This window comes from Vipera ursinii (assembly GCF_947247035.1).
Source record: "Vipera ursinii genome assembly, chromosome: 1".
NCBI classification, from domain to species: domain Eukaryota; kingdom Metazoa; phylum Chordata; class Lepidosauria; order Squamata; family Viperidae; genus Vipera; species Vipera ursinii.
The window spans coordinates 204,552,535-204,567,722 of record NC_139512.1 but is presented as its reverse complement, the minus strand read 5'-3'; the positions used below and the strand labels follow the sequence as shown (position 1 = coordinate 204,567,722).

At 39.3% G+C, this 15,188-nt stretch overlaps 1 protein-coding gene and 1 long non-coding RNA gene across 9 annotated transcripts in view; one reads left to right on the top strand and one right to left on the bottom strand.

Moving 5' to 3' along the window:
* Positions 1–15,188, bottom strand: part of LOC310632247 — a 49,659-nt gene that overhangs the window by 1,331 nt on the left and 33,140 nt on the right. The window contains exon 2 of the long non-coding RNA XR_014490814.1: positions 14,214–14,260. This is a non-coding gene — a long non-coding RNA (uncharacterized lncRNA). The remainder of the gene's footprint in view (positions 1–14,213; positions 14,261–15,188) is intronic.
* The window catches only part of SHLD1 (shieldin complex subunit 1), a 62,013-nt gene that overhangs the window by 41,973 nt on the left and 4,852 nt on the right, over positions 1–15,188 (top strand). Inside the window, exons 2-3 of one of the 8 annotated variants that reach the window (XM_083349312.1) lie at positions 4,326–4,456; positions 8,973–9,014. The exons of 6 other annotated variants lie outside the window; for them this stretch is intronic. In XM_083349312.1, coding sequence (XP_083205438.1) covers positions 4,326–4,456; positions 8,973–9,014 — 173 coding nt within the window. Of the gene's footprint in view, positions 1–4,325; positions 4,457–8,972; positions 9,033–15,188 lie in introns of all 8 variants that reach the window. One more of the 8 variants, XM_083349311.1, reaches the window with a different exon arrangement.

Here is a 15,188-nt window from a genome sequence, read left to right as displayed (position 1 = left end):
AAAAATAATGGCTGGGTTTTCACAATCCCAAGGCTAGAAATTTGGTGCTAGTGAGTGAAATGCAGGTGGCCAATACTTAGTAGATATAGAAGATACTGTAATTCAAAATTTCAGTTCTGCAGGTTTCTGCCTTAAGCAGGACATTGGGGTGGAACAGAACAGAAATGCTAACATCTTCAGGAAGTTTAAATTGTTTTTCTTAGTTATTGCCCAAAACACCTGGGAAATGTTTAATTCTTACTCTACCTCTTAACGTTTCCTGCTGGTGGTCTGGAAGCCAAGACAATGTGGTGCTGAAGTTGGTAAAAAACAACAACTGGAAAGACATTTGAATAAATCTAAGTAATCCTTTATAAACTAATGGGAGAGTCAGAGTGAAAGTCTTCGGTTTCTCACTTCTCCGAAATTAAATTGCTGTGCTCAAAGTTATGCACATTAGGGAAAATAATTCACCAAAAATCCTAGTTTACTATCCCATTTTTTTCCAAAATCAAAACAACCCTGCAATTATCATTCATTCACAAAAGGTAATCCTTGTGAATAGAATCAAAAGCTAAGCATCTGTTTAGCAGAAGGCAACTGGAACGATAATTCTTCTCTAACTGGCCTGGATGGTAGTTGAGATCAACGTGTACAACTGGCTAGGATTATTTTTTCAAATACTTTATTAGGAGCCTCAGTTGCATTGTACTATTAAAATGCCTTTAATTATTATTATAACTACTGTGGGTTATAGATATAATAGTAAAAATTATTGTTTTTACTTTTGTGTTGTGTCACTGGAATATTGTTATGTGTTGTTAGTAACCATAGGTTAGTGTGGCGAGATGGGTTGCCATATTAAACATCTGATTAATGAAGCTCTGAGTTAGTGTTTCCCCGTGATATCCTTACATTAATCACAGAAACGCCCTGGTCCTGTTTATTCACCCTTTTGTTCCTCTCTACCCCAGACAGGTTGCTGATTCTAATCCTGCTGTGCCTTGGCAGGATGTAAGAGTTTTAAAGTATCAAGGATGCATCCTATGAGAAATGGGACCCTTTAATTGTACTCAAAGACAAAATAGTTCTCATGGACTTTGGGCAGTCTCTCGCCATGCTGATGACCTCTTTTATTGGATTTCTTTCATTTTGGAACCATAATCTCCTCATCGATATTACTTATTGCTCTGTGTCCAAACTGTTGAACAAACGGAAATGAAACTGTTTTGGATGGAGAGCTTTTATTAAGAAAAAAGCATATAAGCATTCAGAAAACCTAGTGAGGTGCAACTGTATAGTATGCAACACCCACCACCCTCTTTTATAAATTGAAAAGACATATGTGGCCAGTTAATTACCTTTAGCGTTCTGCCTGAGCCTAGCTGATCTCAGGATCTAGAATTTTTAATAACCAGACCATTGTGCAGTTTTTAATAAAGTGCAGACAGATTAAATTTCAGGCTATGTCACAATGCTCCTCACCTACAGGACCATGTGCTGGAAACTAATTACCTGCTCAAGCAGAAACTGATAGCAGGCCTTGCTTTGCATCCAGGCAAAAACAATAAATAGCTCCCGATATTTGTATGTCTTCTTTTTTTTAAAAAAAAAAGTTACAAATGACCTGATTTTAAAAAGATAATCTAATATGCCTTGATGTTTTATCGTAGCCTGAAGTGTCTTGTTGGGTTTCTTGGTCTTACTAATCAGATTTACCTGCCTCTATAATGTGATTTTTTCCCCCCCTCAATTATCTTCTTTCAAGCCCTGGGCTATTTATACTAGAAAACATGGTAGTTTGTTCTTTTTGGTGGGTTAGAGAGGGGAGCTGTGTTTTTTTTTTCTTCCTTTGTTCAGTTTTTTTCCACCCTGATAGATGCTTCATAGTGGTTTTTTTTTTTAAAAAAAAAAAAGAGCAAGCACATCTTGCTTCATGTTTTCATCCAGAATTCGTGTGGAGGTAGCAGAACACAGGCCTGGTTCCCCGTCTCTGTGGCCTAGAATCCCTGCATAGGTCTCCACCAAGATATAGAGACTTCGTGAGCTTTTCTTGTCTCTTGATACTTATTCGTTTGTTTGGCTTGATATATTACTAAGCTACTCAGGTTTCTCAGAAGCTTCCAGAAAAATAAAACTAAAGCCATTCTTGATACTCAAGTCCACATTGAATAAAATTAAAAGCATATTTGAAAAGGCTTTTTTTTAAAAAAAGGAAAAGCCCCTAACTCAGGCGTTACAAACAACAGGGGAAAGCTGTGGAGAAGGAGTTTCTAGCTAAGTCACGACAAGGGACGACTGTGACAACTGCTAGTGAACATCTCCAGATCTGTTTTGAATATTTCAGCTTTTAAATGCTAATGGAAGAGGCATCAAAAGTACAATTAACATTTATGCCACAAGATATGAAGATGAAGACTGGCTTTTAAAAGGGACTAGATAATTCACGGAGGAGGCTGGAGCTGCAAGCACTTGTTCCAGTAGCCAAGTGGGGCCTCCTGTTTCTGATGCAATAAATCTTTTTAACTGAGAACGAACAATATTTTGTTTTTAAGTGCTTTGGAGACATCAGGCTGGGCTCATAACTGTGATCTAGGTAGCCTATTCAGTGAGGCTTCTTTTCTTGTGCCAGATACTGTATTGCCCTTGGCATCTGTAAAAGCCCTTCCTTCCTTTTATCATTATAATCAGGATCTTGGCAAGGGATTACTTTATGCAAAACGTGAATCCTTGGTGCTAAAGCTTTATTGTCTCATAGGCCACTGCATCACAGTTTCATTAGAAAGTTGGCCTTGTGTTACTAAAATTAGCCAGATTGTAGAAATGATCTTTCATTTCTTCTTAAAGAGACCCATACTGCTTTCTGTTGATTTGCTCTTTGGAACAGGACCGGGAGTCAGTGGGTACGCTGAAGGAAACAAAACGCAGAGCAGACCTTAGGAGTTTATTTCCACCTACAGCTCAGGTTTTCAGACACACTGCTTTCAAGTGAGCCTGTGGGTTCTGCTGTCTTTAGCTGATCTCCAAAATGAGATCTCCAGCATGTATGGCTCCATGCATACTGGTATGTGATGGCTGTTGGAAGGCCCGTATTTAGATCTAGCGATGGCTTTCAACGGCAGAGTTGAATGAAAGCACAGACCTTTCGATGGATCTTCGCACTTTTCATGAAAGTTGAGGCTTGAAAATTTTTTTTCTAATGTACGATAACAGTGTTCATTAGTTTGCCAGATGTATTAGCAAAGCAGCAAGGTGCTAGGTATATTCTTGTGGAAAAGTTCTTTCTGTGTTTTTGGAAACATCTGTTTCTAACCTGTTTTTGTAGCAATGTCCAGGGACTTTGTTTGTAGCCCTGTGAAAAGATGAGTTGTAATATGCTGTGTTGAATGCTATTATGTAAATGAAGCTTGCTTCCCTTAGTAATTGATGCCTTTGAGATTAAGTTGAAATCATTTTACTTTCAGAGACACAGGCTTGCTTTCTTGGAAGAAATTCAAACTGTCATCCAGCCTGGTAATTGCCCATTCATCAACCAGAAGGCTCTTTCAGGAACACTTCTTGAAGTCAGCATTCAGTAGCAAGGCACTTTAGTATGGAGCCAAGTGGTTTCCAAATATAGTATTTCAGTTACAATATTCAAACCTTCAGATACTCAAAATGGAGTTTTCCTAAGAACTATCAATTGTCTGAGACATTGAAACTTTCCTTCCTTCCTTCCTTCCTTCCTTCCTTCCTTCCTTCCTTCCTTCCTTCCTTCCTTCCTTCCTTCCTTCCTTTTGTCTGTGAAAATCCTGCTTTCTTGGTTAAAAACTACTGTAAGGAGCACAGCATATTGTGTTTTTTTTTCTAATTGCTTTTAATTTGTGTTTATATTTTACAAGCTGTGGTGACTCTTCTTATTTTATTCAATCATTTATTTATCAAAATTTCAAACAGCTCATCTCCCTCACAGATGAATCTGGGTAGTGCACAAATAAAATATCAAAACATGAAAACAGTGTATAAAACCTAAAAAGAGGCAAGGATGATTAAAATTCAAAATTAAATGTTAATTGAAAGATGGAAGGAGGGCTTTTAGGGCACTTTTTGAAGAGAGATTAAAAATTCCTAGATACAAAATAGATTTGCGTGCCAAGGTCATAATTATTCCCAGTGCTTTTGTTGACTGTTAACCAGGATGATTGATTGATTGATCGATTGATTATATGCCATCAGGTCTTCGTCAACTCTTAGTGACTACTTAGGTGATCTCTCCCTGACCGTCAGCTCTTCCAATGGCATCCCCCATCTCCACTGTAACCAAGTCTGTCTACCTTTGTGTTGGTTGTTCTCCTCTTTCCTTCTAGCATTAGAGCCATCATCTGTGTGCAATGGAGCACGAGGGCAGTCTTCTCCCCACTGCCTGGCTGCCATGTGCTTGGCTGTACTGCTCCACGTGGTCCGTGCCTGGGGCGACTCTCCTCCAGGGCGGATGCTGGTGAGGAGGGGGCTGCAGGGGGAGGCGGGGCTGGGGTGATGGTACGCGTGCCCACAGAGAGGGCTCTGAGTGCCGCCTTTGGCACGCGTGCCATAGGTTCACCACCAATGCTCTATCTAGATGGCCACTACACAATTGAATACTGAATTACTCTAAATAGTAGTTAGTCTGTTTTTCTCCATGAACCATTGCCCTTCAAAGAAATTTAGTTTACAAATTCCACAAACCTGACTGGCATGAGCCAAAATACCTCAAATTATGGAAGTTATGTGAAGAACATTTGTTTGAGGAAAACTAATTTAGGATGACAGTGCTCAGCTACCCAGACACAATGTTTTACCTTAATTTGCATGTTTTACTTTTTTACTATATATTTGTGATCCTTGATTGTCATATTGTCAGCTGTTTTCAAAGAGCTCTCTGACCCCCATGGTTTACATATGGCATGGTATTTTGGGAATGGGGCTGCCCATTCATTTAATTTAGAAATATAATTTTGGAACTCCTTACAATACCTGAATTGTTTGGCCACCTCACTGAATACTCTTTATTCCAGATAATTTATAAAAGTTGTACTGATCCCTGGATCACCCCACTCCATATTTTTTCCAAGATAATTTTTCTTTTAAATCATTATGGAGCAAGCTTTTAAAAAGTGGGTGATGCATCTTTTTCTTACTGCACCATGTACCAGGAAAATCTGGCTGGAAGGGTTGTGGTGGGGAAGAGGGAGATTCAATTTTATCTTTTCTTTCAGCCTTTATATATTGATCTATGACTATTAGTCATCTTGGCTATATGATATTTGCTATAATGTCAGAAGATTTATGCTTCTGAATATCTGTTGCCGGGGAAACATGAACAGCAGAACTTATACAATTGTGTCATGCTGTAGCCTTTTCAGAGGCACAGATGCTGGACCAATGAGGTCTATGCTATGATTAATCTCATTCTTCTTTTATGTTCTTATTATATACTTCTTCATCCTGAAGTTTACAGAGTTGTGCCCACCTCCAAAGATATAGGTTTTTATTTTATTGTGGTTCCTAAGAGTGACAAAGTGCACATGCAAGAGATGAAAGCCTGCAATTAATAGGAAAAAGTTCAAAGCATGAGGAGGTTCATGCTATGATGTCCTTTTAATAGCCATAGCGTAAGTTGACTCAGCTCCCAGGCTGTTTGTATTTAATAGCCATGGCTAGGCCATAGGGCTTCCTTTGAACAGGCTTTCAAGTTTATTTGAAATGCTGGCCTACTTGTCACGTTCCAATAAATTATACAAGATTAGGCTTGAAAAGCAACTCAGGGGTCCTTGGTGGTCTCTGAGCTTGCTTGTTTTCTTGCAGACGTTTCATTACCCTTACTAGGTAACATCATCAGTGCTAGAGAAACAGCTACAAGATTGTTCTGTAAAAGGCATTCTCATGAGTTTTTGCAAACCAGAGAAGAGGGCGGAAGAAGCAGCTCCTCTGTGAAACCTCCAGAATCACTTGCCATTAGGAAAAACGAAAGCAATTGGTAGCATCTTAAAATTCTTAACAGTTGTTGCTGGAGTCATAAGCTTTCGTGATGATATGCCTTTTTTCCACGAAAGGTTATGTCATTCTGCAAATTGGCTAGCCTTCAAGACAGCTCTCTCCAACCTGTTGCTCTTTTGAGGAAGGGCATGTAGGCTGGGAAGCATGGCGTTTGTCGCCCTATTGCAGCTGGTGGGAACTGGGTGGAGGAAGTCTCAAGGGTTCTCTAAAGCTCTGCTGTTTTTGCTGCAATGGAGTTATGGGACTACCTCTACAAAATGAAGTTGGCAAAGTGGATGATTAGCACATGGGTGTCCTTAGCATAAGAGCAGATAGAAAAAGGTTGTATCTGAATATCTATATAAAATACAGATCTAGAAATAGATATTGATATATTTATATGCGGTATATATAATATCTGCATATGAATATCTACTGTAGGTGAAGAAGGGTCGCAGGAACTGGGTATGGCTAGTTAGAGAAAAGAAGGACTAGGGGGTGACATGATAGCAGTATTCCAGTATTTGAGGAGCTGCCACAAAGAAGAGGGAGGTCAACTTATTCTCCAAAGCACCTGAAGGCAGGACAAGAAGCAACGGATGGAAATTAATCAAGGAGAGAAGCAACCTAGAACTAAGGAGAAATTTCCTGACAGTGAGAGCAATTAACCAGTGGAATGGCTTTCCTTTAGAGGTTATGGGTGCTCCTCACTGGAGGTTTTTAAGAAGAGACTGGACGGCCACTTGTCTCAAATTGTACAGGGTCTACTGCTTGAGTAGGGGGTTGGACTAGAAGACCTCCAAGGTCCCGCCCAGCTCTATTCTGATTCTGATTGAAGGAGTAGAACCTTATAGACAGCTTTCTCACAGACACATGAAAAAGTTTTCAAAAAGATCCCGGCTATCTGCTGTTGTCTCACAAAATGGAGGTGACCCAAGTGTAACTTCTTTTCCAAATGTCATGCCATTTCCTAATAGGATGCTATGTGACAACGCAAATTGCCTCCATATCACTCCGAATTGTAGCAGCAAAGAGCAAAGTAGGAAGCTGAAATTGAGATGAAGATAGTGGAGACAAAACATATTGTGTTGTAGTTGACCAGTGTGCTTGCATCCCATTTAGATCACTAATTAATTCTCAGGCCAACACTGCAGTATGTTGTATTGGCTCTTTAAAAGCTTAATCTAAGCATTGTTTTAAACTTAAAAAAAATGCTATGCATTGCAGAACCTTTTCATTTTCTTGTTTTCTTCCCCCATGACTCAGTCTCACAGTAATATTAAAGTTACCAGTTCTTAATTGATAACTGGAGACTTTTTGAGAAAAAAAAACATTCTTTAGCCATAAAACTCAAGCTTTCTTCTCCAGCTACCTGGCAGCACCAAGTCGATGTTGGTTGATTTTGATATGCTAAGCAACACAATTCCAGGACTTTATGCAAAACTGAACATTTTCCCCAGAAGTCAAGAAGGGCAAACAGCTTCTTTTTTGTTGCAATAGGCTTGAAAAGACACTCACTTTTACCAGAAAGGACAACTTAAGAGTTCTTTTTGCATGTTGCCGAACCTGTCAGTGTAAGATCTGGTGGGTAAATGGTGGCATTCAGTATCCAGAGCCAGCTGCAAAAGAAAGAGCCGGCCATTTTGTAGCTGGCTTTTCTGATGAAGCAATCTTGATATAGGATCAAGCAGACCCACACCAAGTGTTTTGGTTCAGCTTTGTGTTTTAAGAGACACCCAAGGTTTCACATCCAGAATCAAATAGAAAATGGTGGCTTAGGAAAGTGGTGGTGGAATACCTAAGGATTAAGAAACAGGGAACCTCTGAAAGTATGGCTCAGACCTTCCTCCATGAGGTAGATGGGATGTTTAAAAATGTGATAAATTAATAAATTTGTTTTGATTTCTAGGCTCCTCCTACTTCCCCAGTTTTCATTCTAGCAGCTTAATTACAGAGTGTAATTAGAAGTCATGTCTAATGGGGTTTTTTTATAAAGATAATCTTGAGTAACCATGGAAGAGAGAAAGTGGGAATTTGCACTTCCATCTTGAGGCACAAAGATAGCTTGGTTGATCAGAGGGGGGAAATGGATGGTGAACTATCCTCCCCTTGCATGCCTCTGAAAAGGCTCATTTTAGGGTTTTTTTTTAAGACAAGGGTCCACAAACCCCAGGCCATGGCCCAGTACCGGACTGTGGCCCCTTCGGAACTAGGCCGCAGAAGTGGTGTGTGAGTGCACACCGTTTGTGTGAGCTGCACCCGCCACTCACACAGAACCACCTCTCTCCTCTCCCCCCCCCCCATTGCTGGTCCGCAAAGCCAGAAAGGTTGGGAAACGTTATTTTAGGATATAATTTTTATGAGGATTTCAAAGAAGATTTCATTTTATCTACTTCAGATTGAGATTGGCTTTCTCATCCCAATTATGAATGGTGTCTTTACAAAAACCCTCAGTTCATTAGAAAGAACAAGTGGTACGGTGATCCCAAAGGTGCTTTTTCACGAGGCAACTGGACTTTCTTGTTTTTCCTTGAAAACGTTTCGCTTCTCATCCAAGAAGCTTCTTCATGGATGAGAAGTGAAACGTCTTCAAAGAAAAACAAGACAGTCCAGTTGCCTCGTGAAAAAGCACCTTTGGGATAACTATGACCTGGATGACTGAGAATCTCCATAGACAAGTAATACTTCATTTTGCTTTGAATTAAAAGTACTATATTGTCACTTATAACTCTCCTCTATAGAAAGCTTGGAGGATTTGGAACACGTTTTTTATTAACGGAGCCACAGGATGTGCTGAGGTCCTGTCTTAATGTCGGAGAACCAAAGTGCCACAATGGGAGAGATGAAAGTGCCAATGGAAGATCTGGTGTTTTTATTTTCTTAGGACTGAGAGTAGTGTTTCTTCTGTTTTAAAGCTAAATGCACCTGGCTTCAGGCCATACACTGGTTTTTTAGTGTGTTTCTTATTTCAAAAAACTCACACCTTTTCCAATTTTCAGACATCCATAATTAGAAGAGGCTCTGGAGGCAGCAAAAACAAGGTCTGGTGGACATTTATGGTATGGAAGCTTCTTCTAATATAGCTAAAAAACTGACTTGAGGGTGGTTAAAGAGCAGATAACTATTTAGCAATGTCTGATACTTGCAACTACTTAATAGGCCTGGGAGACGGCTTGTAAACATCTGAAAAACAATCTTTACAATCTGGAAAAATACTCAACAGTCCTGTATCTTAGGGTCAAGGTCAATAATAAATAGTACTTTTTTCTAATTGCTTCTTTAAATTGCTCTTGCTGATATGTTTAAGATGAGACTGGAGTCAGTTCCCTACTTCTACTTTTTTATTTGTTGCAGACCTGTATGAAAAATCAGAATAAGCAACAAAAATGTGTGCCCTTCTCTGTGGTAATAGAAATTTCCTACAGTTTTCTTTATTTTTGTTCAAAGAAAATATGACCTGGCTCAGACTGAAACTACACTTAAAATACTACCAAATGAAAGAAGGAAAATGTCAAAATGTCAATTTTAATTTGTTTAATTGTGGGCTAGTCTTGTTTAATTCTATTTTAAAGGGTACTTATTTCTATTGTTTTAACTCGCCCTGTAAACCGCCCTGAGTCCTTTGGGAATAGGGCGGTACATAAAATCAATTAAATAAATAAATAAATAAATGATTGGAGAACTTTCTCGAAACCAGCCTGATCTGGTTTTGAAATCTGTCAAGTGAGGAAAAAGGTACAGTATCTTATCACAGGGACTTTCTGTGATTCTCAGAATTTGATACACGGTGCAAACTGCCACTTCAGGACTTTCTGTCCTTTTATTCAAACAAGCAGTCCTAAAATCAAGCATGCCATGTATTTTTGCCCAAGAGCTCTTCTCAGTAATCTTGCAAGATTTGCCTAGGAACCAACATGCTTTAAGCAGTGTAAATACTGCCAGATCCAATTCAGGTTTATCAGCCCCCATTGTTCTTTATTAAAATCACAATTTTTCAACAGCCAGAACTGTCTAGGTCCATCTTAATTCTGGGGGATTTTCTTTTCCCCTAGTTCTCCTTCTCTCATTCCTCCAATATATAGGACTCCATCATTATTGCCAACCCAGCATTTCCAGCCACCTCATCTGTCTTCAATGAGAATGCTTCTTGTGAAAAACAATTCCAAGATTCTCCTTAGCAGTAATTCACTGTATCAGTGAGATGGGCGGCATAGAAATTTAATAAACAAATAAAAACTAACCCATAGCATTTGTTTGGGCATGTGCATGGACACTGAACAGCAAGCAATAAGCCATGACTGTAGACTATCACATACAGCTACTCCTCAACTTGAAACAGTACGTGTAGTGTGACTGTTCAAAGTTACAACAGAACTGAAAGAAGTGACTTGTGACCGTTTTGCACCATCCCCATGAGCATATGATCAAAATTCAGATGCGTAGCAACTGACTCATATTTATGATAGTTTCAGTGTCCCGGGAGTCATGTGATCACCTTTTGCGACCTTCTGACAAGGAAATGCCAGTGGTGAAGCCAGAGTCACTTAATAGCCATGTTACTGTTGTGATTCAGGGTCAGCCTGTGGATTCGGCAGTTGGGTTGGACGACTCAGAGGAGGAGGGGGGTGTTGAAGAGCTTGCTGATGAGAGCCCTCAGCCAGGCCCCTCCCACCTGGTCACGACGGAGACCCAGCTGTGTGAGCCTGACAGCGTGGATGAAGATGACCCACAGCTGGCCCTGTTCAAGGACGCCCGACGCAGGAGGCAGTCAATCAGGAGTAAACAGAGGAAGGCAATGGGGCACCTCGGAAGGAGGCAGAGAGAAGCCACACCCTGAACTGTATAAAAGGGGAATGCGTGGGAGGGCTGGTTTGCTGGAGGCAACCGCTTGAATAGTTCCTGTTTCATAGCTCCTGTTTCATGGTTGGTGTCTTGTTTTGCTCTGTTTTATGTTAATAAATTTGGCAGGCTTAGTTCCAGCCTCTTGCCGTTTTTAAAGGGGTTGTCCCTGCCTTTTCTGCAGGGCCGGTAGCAGGCTGGTACAGAACAGTTACGAATTTAAGAGTGGTTCAATTAATAACCGTGGCAAGAAAAGTTGTAAAATAGGGCAAACTTCACTTAACAGATATCTCGTTTAGCAACAGAAATTTTGGGGCTCCATTGTGGTCATTGAGTAGGATCCGTCGTCGTTCCAAATCCTTAAAACTTGCATAAAATTCCTCTTCTGTTTTGTGCCTCACTCCCAGCCCTACTCCAGCGAACATTTTGGTACATACATAAGACAATTTGAGAAGAATGGATTTGCCAGTTCTTGTTTTCCAAAATCAGCACTCTTTTCTCTTGAGCTTCCAGTATATATGTGAATCTGAGGTCCTTTGCCCTTTTGTTTTGTACTTATCAATTATGAATCTGTACCATTGGTGAGCTACTTGATTGCAGACATAATGACCACATTCAGGTCAACTGCACTATTAGTAAACTAGCACCCCCACCAAACCAATTATGCCAGATTATATGCAACAGTAACATTCAAATTATATGTTACATTTAGCCATGTCTAATTTTCTCTACAAATAAATGAACTGCCTAAAGAAAACTGAAACTTTCAGTTATGCATCAGAAAGGGAAAACTATTATTTAACCATCACCCTATGACTTTGTTCTGTTTCTCAAAATTGCACATATCTTACATTGCTATTTTTTTTTTAACAAAAAGGGAAGATGGATGCCAGAATAGAGAACAGCCATCGTAGCACCAATCCAGTAAGTGGATTGCTGAATAAATGTTACAAACGTTTTCTTCCTTTAATGAAGATAAATAGATTGGAAAGAAAAGGTTGTAGCATTATGAAATGGAAGGCTACAATTTGGTTCAAACATATTATGGGAATGAACCAAGGTATTTATGAATATTTCACTTGTGGACATATATAAGTAACCTCTTATGTAGCCTTATGACATAGCCTCTCCTGTTTGCTTTGTGACTTAACCATCTCATTCATTTTTGAAAAAAAGTGAGCTTATTCCTTAAGCCATTTTGTGAGTTTGCAACAATATGTTACACTGGAATTTTATGGTGGGTTGGAAGACAGAAACCTGAAATAAGCATCAAAGATAAAGGCTTTTGCCCTGTAGGAGTGCAACTGTAATGGATCCTAATAATCAAAGAAAAGAAAGCTCATAAAGTTCATTACTTTCACTGTCTGAACACTGATGTGTAGAAATACACATTATCTAGGAAATTATCAACTGAGCTCAAACTTTGAGTACAGGAAGACAAAAATGATTTTAGGAAGAGTAAGTGTCTGATTCAAAAGACAAAAATAAATTCTACATTGGAGATCACTGGGGAAAAAAAAGAAAATTGCCTTTGTTGTTATGTTTGTTACAAAAGAATAGTGTGTCTTCACACAGCTATAAACATTTTTAATCCGCAAAAGGTATTTAAAAACATGCCTAACAATAATTCCAATTACTTTTTCTGACTCAATAGCATTTTAACTACTAGTGATGACCTTGATCAAAATATTTGTCACATTGCTATCATTAGTTGACATGCACAGAGTTTAATTTATTACATACCATTCATTTGTCTTTAATTACATGCAGGCAATCTTCTAGTGTATTTGTGACACGTGTTGCATTTTATACACCTCAGCCGTATCCATTTATCAACTGGAAAAGATGTTTAGCTACGTGGTAGATCATATTCTTTGTATGAAAAAGTTGCCAGTATCACACCATGGCAGATATTGTGTAAATTGTTTGGAAACTGTTGATAATTATTGCTCTTGGCAGTGATTCCACTAAACTATAGGGAGCTGTGGTCAGAGTTGATGATGGGAAGTTCTTTCAAATGTTCATAAGAAATACAAAGCAGCCATAAAGAAGAAATCTACTATTGCAGCCTACTGTATTTCTTTAGAGAAATCAATAACTCTGAAGGTTACAATTTATAACAGATTTGTCACTTTTTCAGGATGCCTTTTGATCATATTCTGAAAGTTAGTTTTTTTTAGCTGTATCTATTGTTCAAGGGACACAGTGGCTCAGTGGGTTAGGACGCTGAGCTTGTCGATCAGATGGCTGGCAGTTTGGCGGGTCAAATCCCGAGTGCCGCGTAACAGAGTGAGTGCCTGTTACTCGTCCCAGCTTCTGCCAACCTAGCAGTTCGAAAGCACGTAAAAAATGCAAGTAGAAAAATAGGGACCACTACGGTGGGAAGGTAACAGCGTTCTGTGCGCCTTTGGTATCTAGTCATGCCGGCCACATGACCACGGAGACGTCCTTGGACAAGTGCTGGCTCTTTGGCTTTGAAACGGAGATGAGCCCCTAGATTGGAAAACGACTAGCACGCATGTGCGGGGGAACCTTTACCTTACTTTTACCACCAAAGATTATAAAGTGCAACAAAAATGCTATCTGTTATCTTTGCTTGTTCACCTCTGACCAGCTTAATAGGCTCTTCTAAAATTTTAGCTATGTGCACACTATGTGCTCGTACATTTTTCAGCACATATCATACAGACAACTGTTTCTCAAGCTTGGCACTGTAAGATGGGTGGACTTCATGGCTGGTTAAAGAATTCTGGTACTCGAAGTCCACCCACCTTAGAGTTACTAAGTTTAAGAAACACCAATATTTTGATGCAGGGTTTATTTTGCTGATGTTATTATACCCGTTGTGCACACATTTCCTATTTTGTTTCAATTTTTTTCTTTAGTTAATAGGTCTGTAAAGTGTTGAGTGCCTATCCTATCCCATCCCACCAACCTTTCTCTTTGGATTATATTGGCCTACATTGTATTATCTACGAAACAACGTGGGCTAATCTTTCATAGTGTGGAATCTTAAAGCTGCCTGTCTAACTGCTCCCTAAAAAACACCTATAAAGGGGGGGAGGGAAATCAATAGAAGTTATTTATTAGCTGAATTGAAGATGTAACGATGCAAAACAGAAGTGTCTTCATCAGGCAGGATGATTAAAAGCCAAGAAGGAGAAGGAGGAGGAGGAGGAGGAGGAGGAGGAGGAGAAGAAGAAGAAGAAGAAGAGGAAGAGGAAGAGGAAGAAATAAAATGTTAGAGCCATGTCTATACCAGATTCTTTTCTCGTTTTTTCGATGGGAGAAGAGGGAGTCTCCAGACATGTAAATCACTTTAACACTTAGGTTAATTAAGCAGCAGGAAAGTAATTGGCAGACAAAGCAGCAAGAGGGTATGTTGGCAGTGAGCTACTTACTGGATTGGTGCTACGATGGCTGTTCTCTATTCTGGCATCCATATTCCCTTTTTGTAAAAAAAAAATAGCAATGTAAGATATGTACAATTTTGAGAAACAGAACAAAGTCATAGGGTGATTGTTAAATAACAGTTTTCCCTTTCTGATGCATAACTGAAAGTTTCAGTTTTCTTTAGGCAGTTCATTTATTTGTAGAGAAAATTAGACATGGCTAAATGTAACATATAATTTGAATGTTATTGTTGCATATAATCTGGCATAATGGTGGAGGTGCTAGTTTACTAATAGTGCAGTCGACCTGAATGTGGCCATTATGTCTGCAATCAAGTAGCTCACCAACGGTTCTTTTCTTTACAGAGTGTACAATTTTATAAAATTGTTCTAACTCCTAGCAGTGCTCCTATATCACATTGTTACTGAGTTTTATTAAGTGAATCATCTGCATTATGAGACAAAAATAGACTATTTCCAAACCTTTTTATTTCCCCCGGGAATCTCACATCTTTTCAGCTACAGTGTTCAAGTATTAAAAGGACTCCTAGCAAATCCAGAGTAAAATTTCATTTTGCAGTGGATGGTTTGTTTTTGATAACATAAAAGAATTTAAGCCAGATGTGCAAGACCCTCACAGAGAAAGAATCTCTCTAAATATTGTTGAGTCCCTAGGAAGGAGTGGCATAATAAACATTGCTCATAGACTCAAATCTTATATGAATTATTTATTTATTTATTTATTTATTTCGTCCCTTTATTATTTTTATTGATGAGTCAAGGTGGTGAGCATGTCCAACAGACCTTCCTCTTCCTATTTTCCTCACAACAACAATCCTTGCGGGGGGGGGGGGGTTTGGGGCTGAGAGAGAAAGTGACTGGGCCAAGGTCTCCCAACTGGCTTTCATGTCTAAGGTAGGATTTGAACTCACTAACTTCCATGTTCTAGCCTGGTGCCTTAACCACTAGGCCGAACTGGCTCTC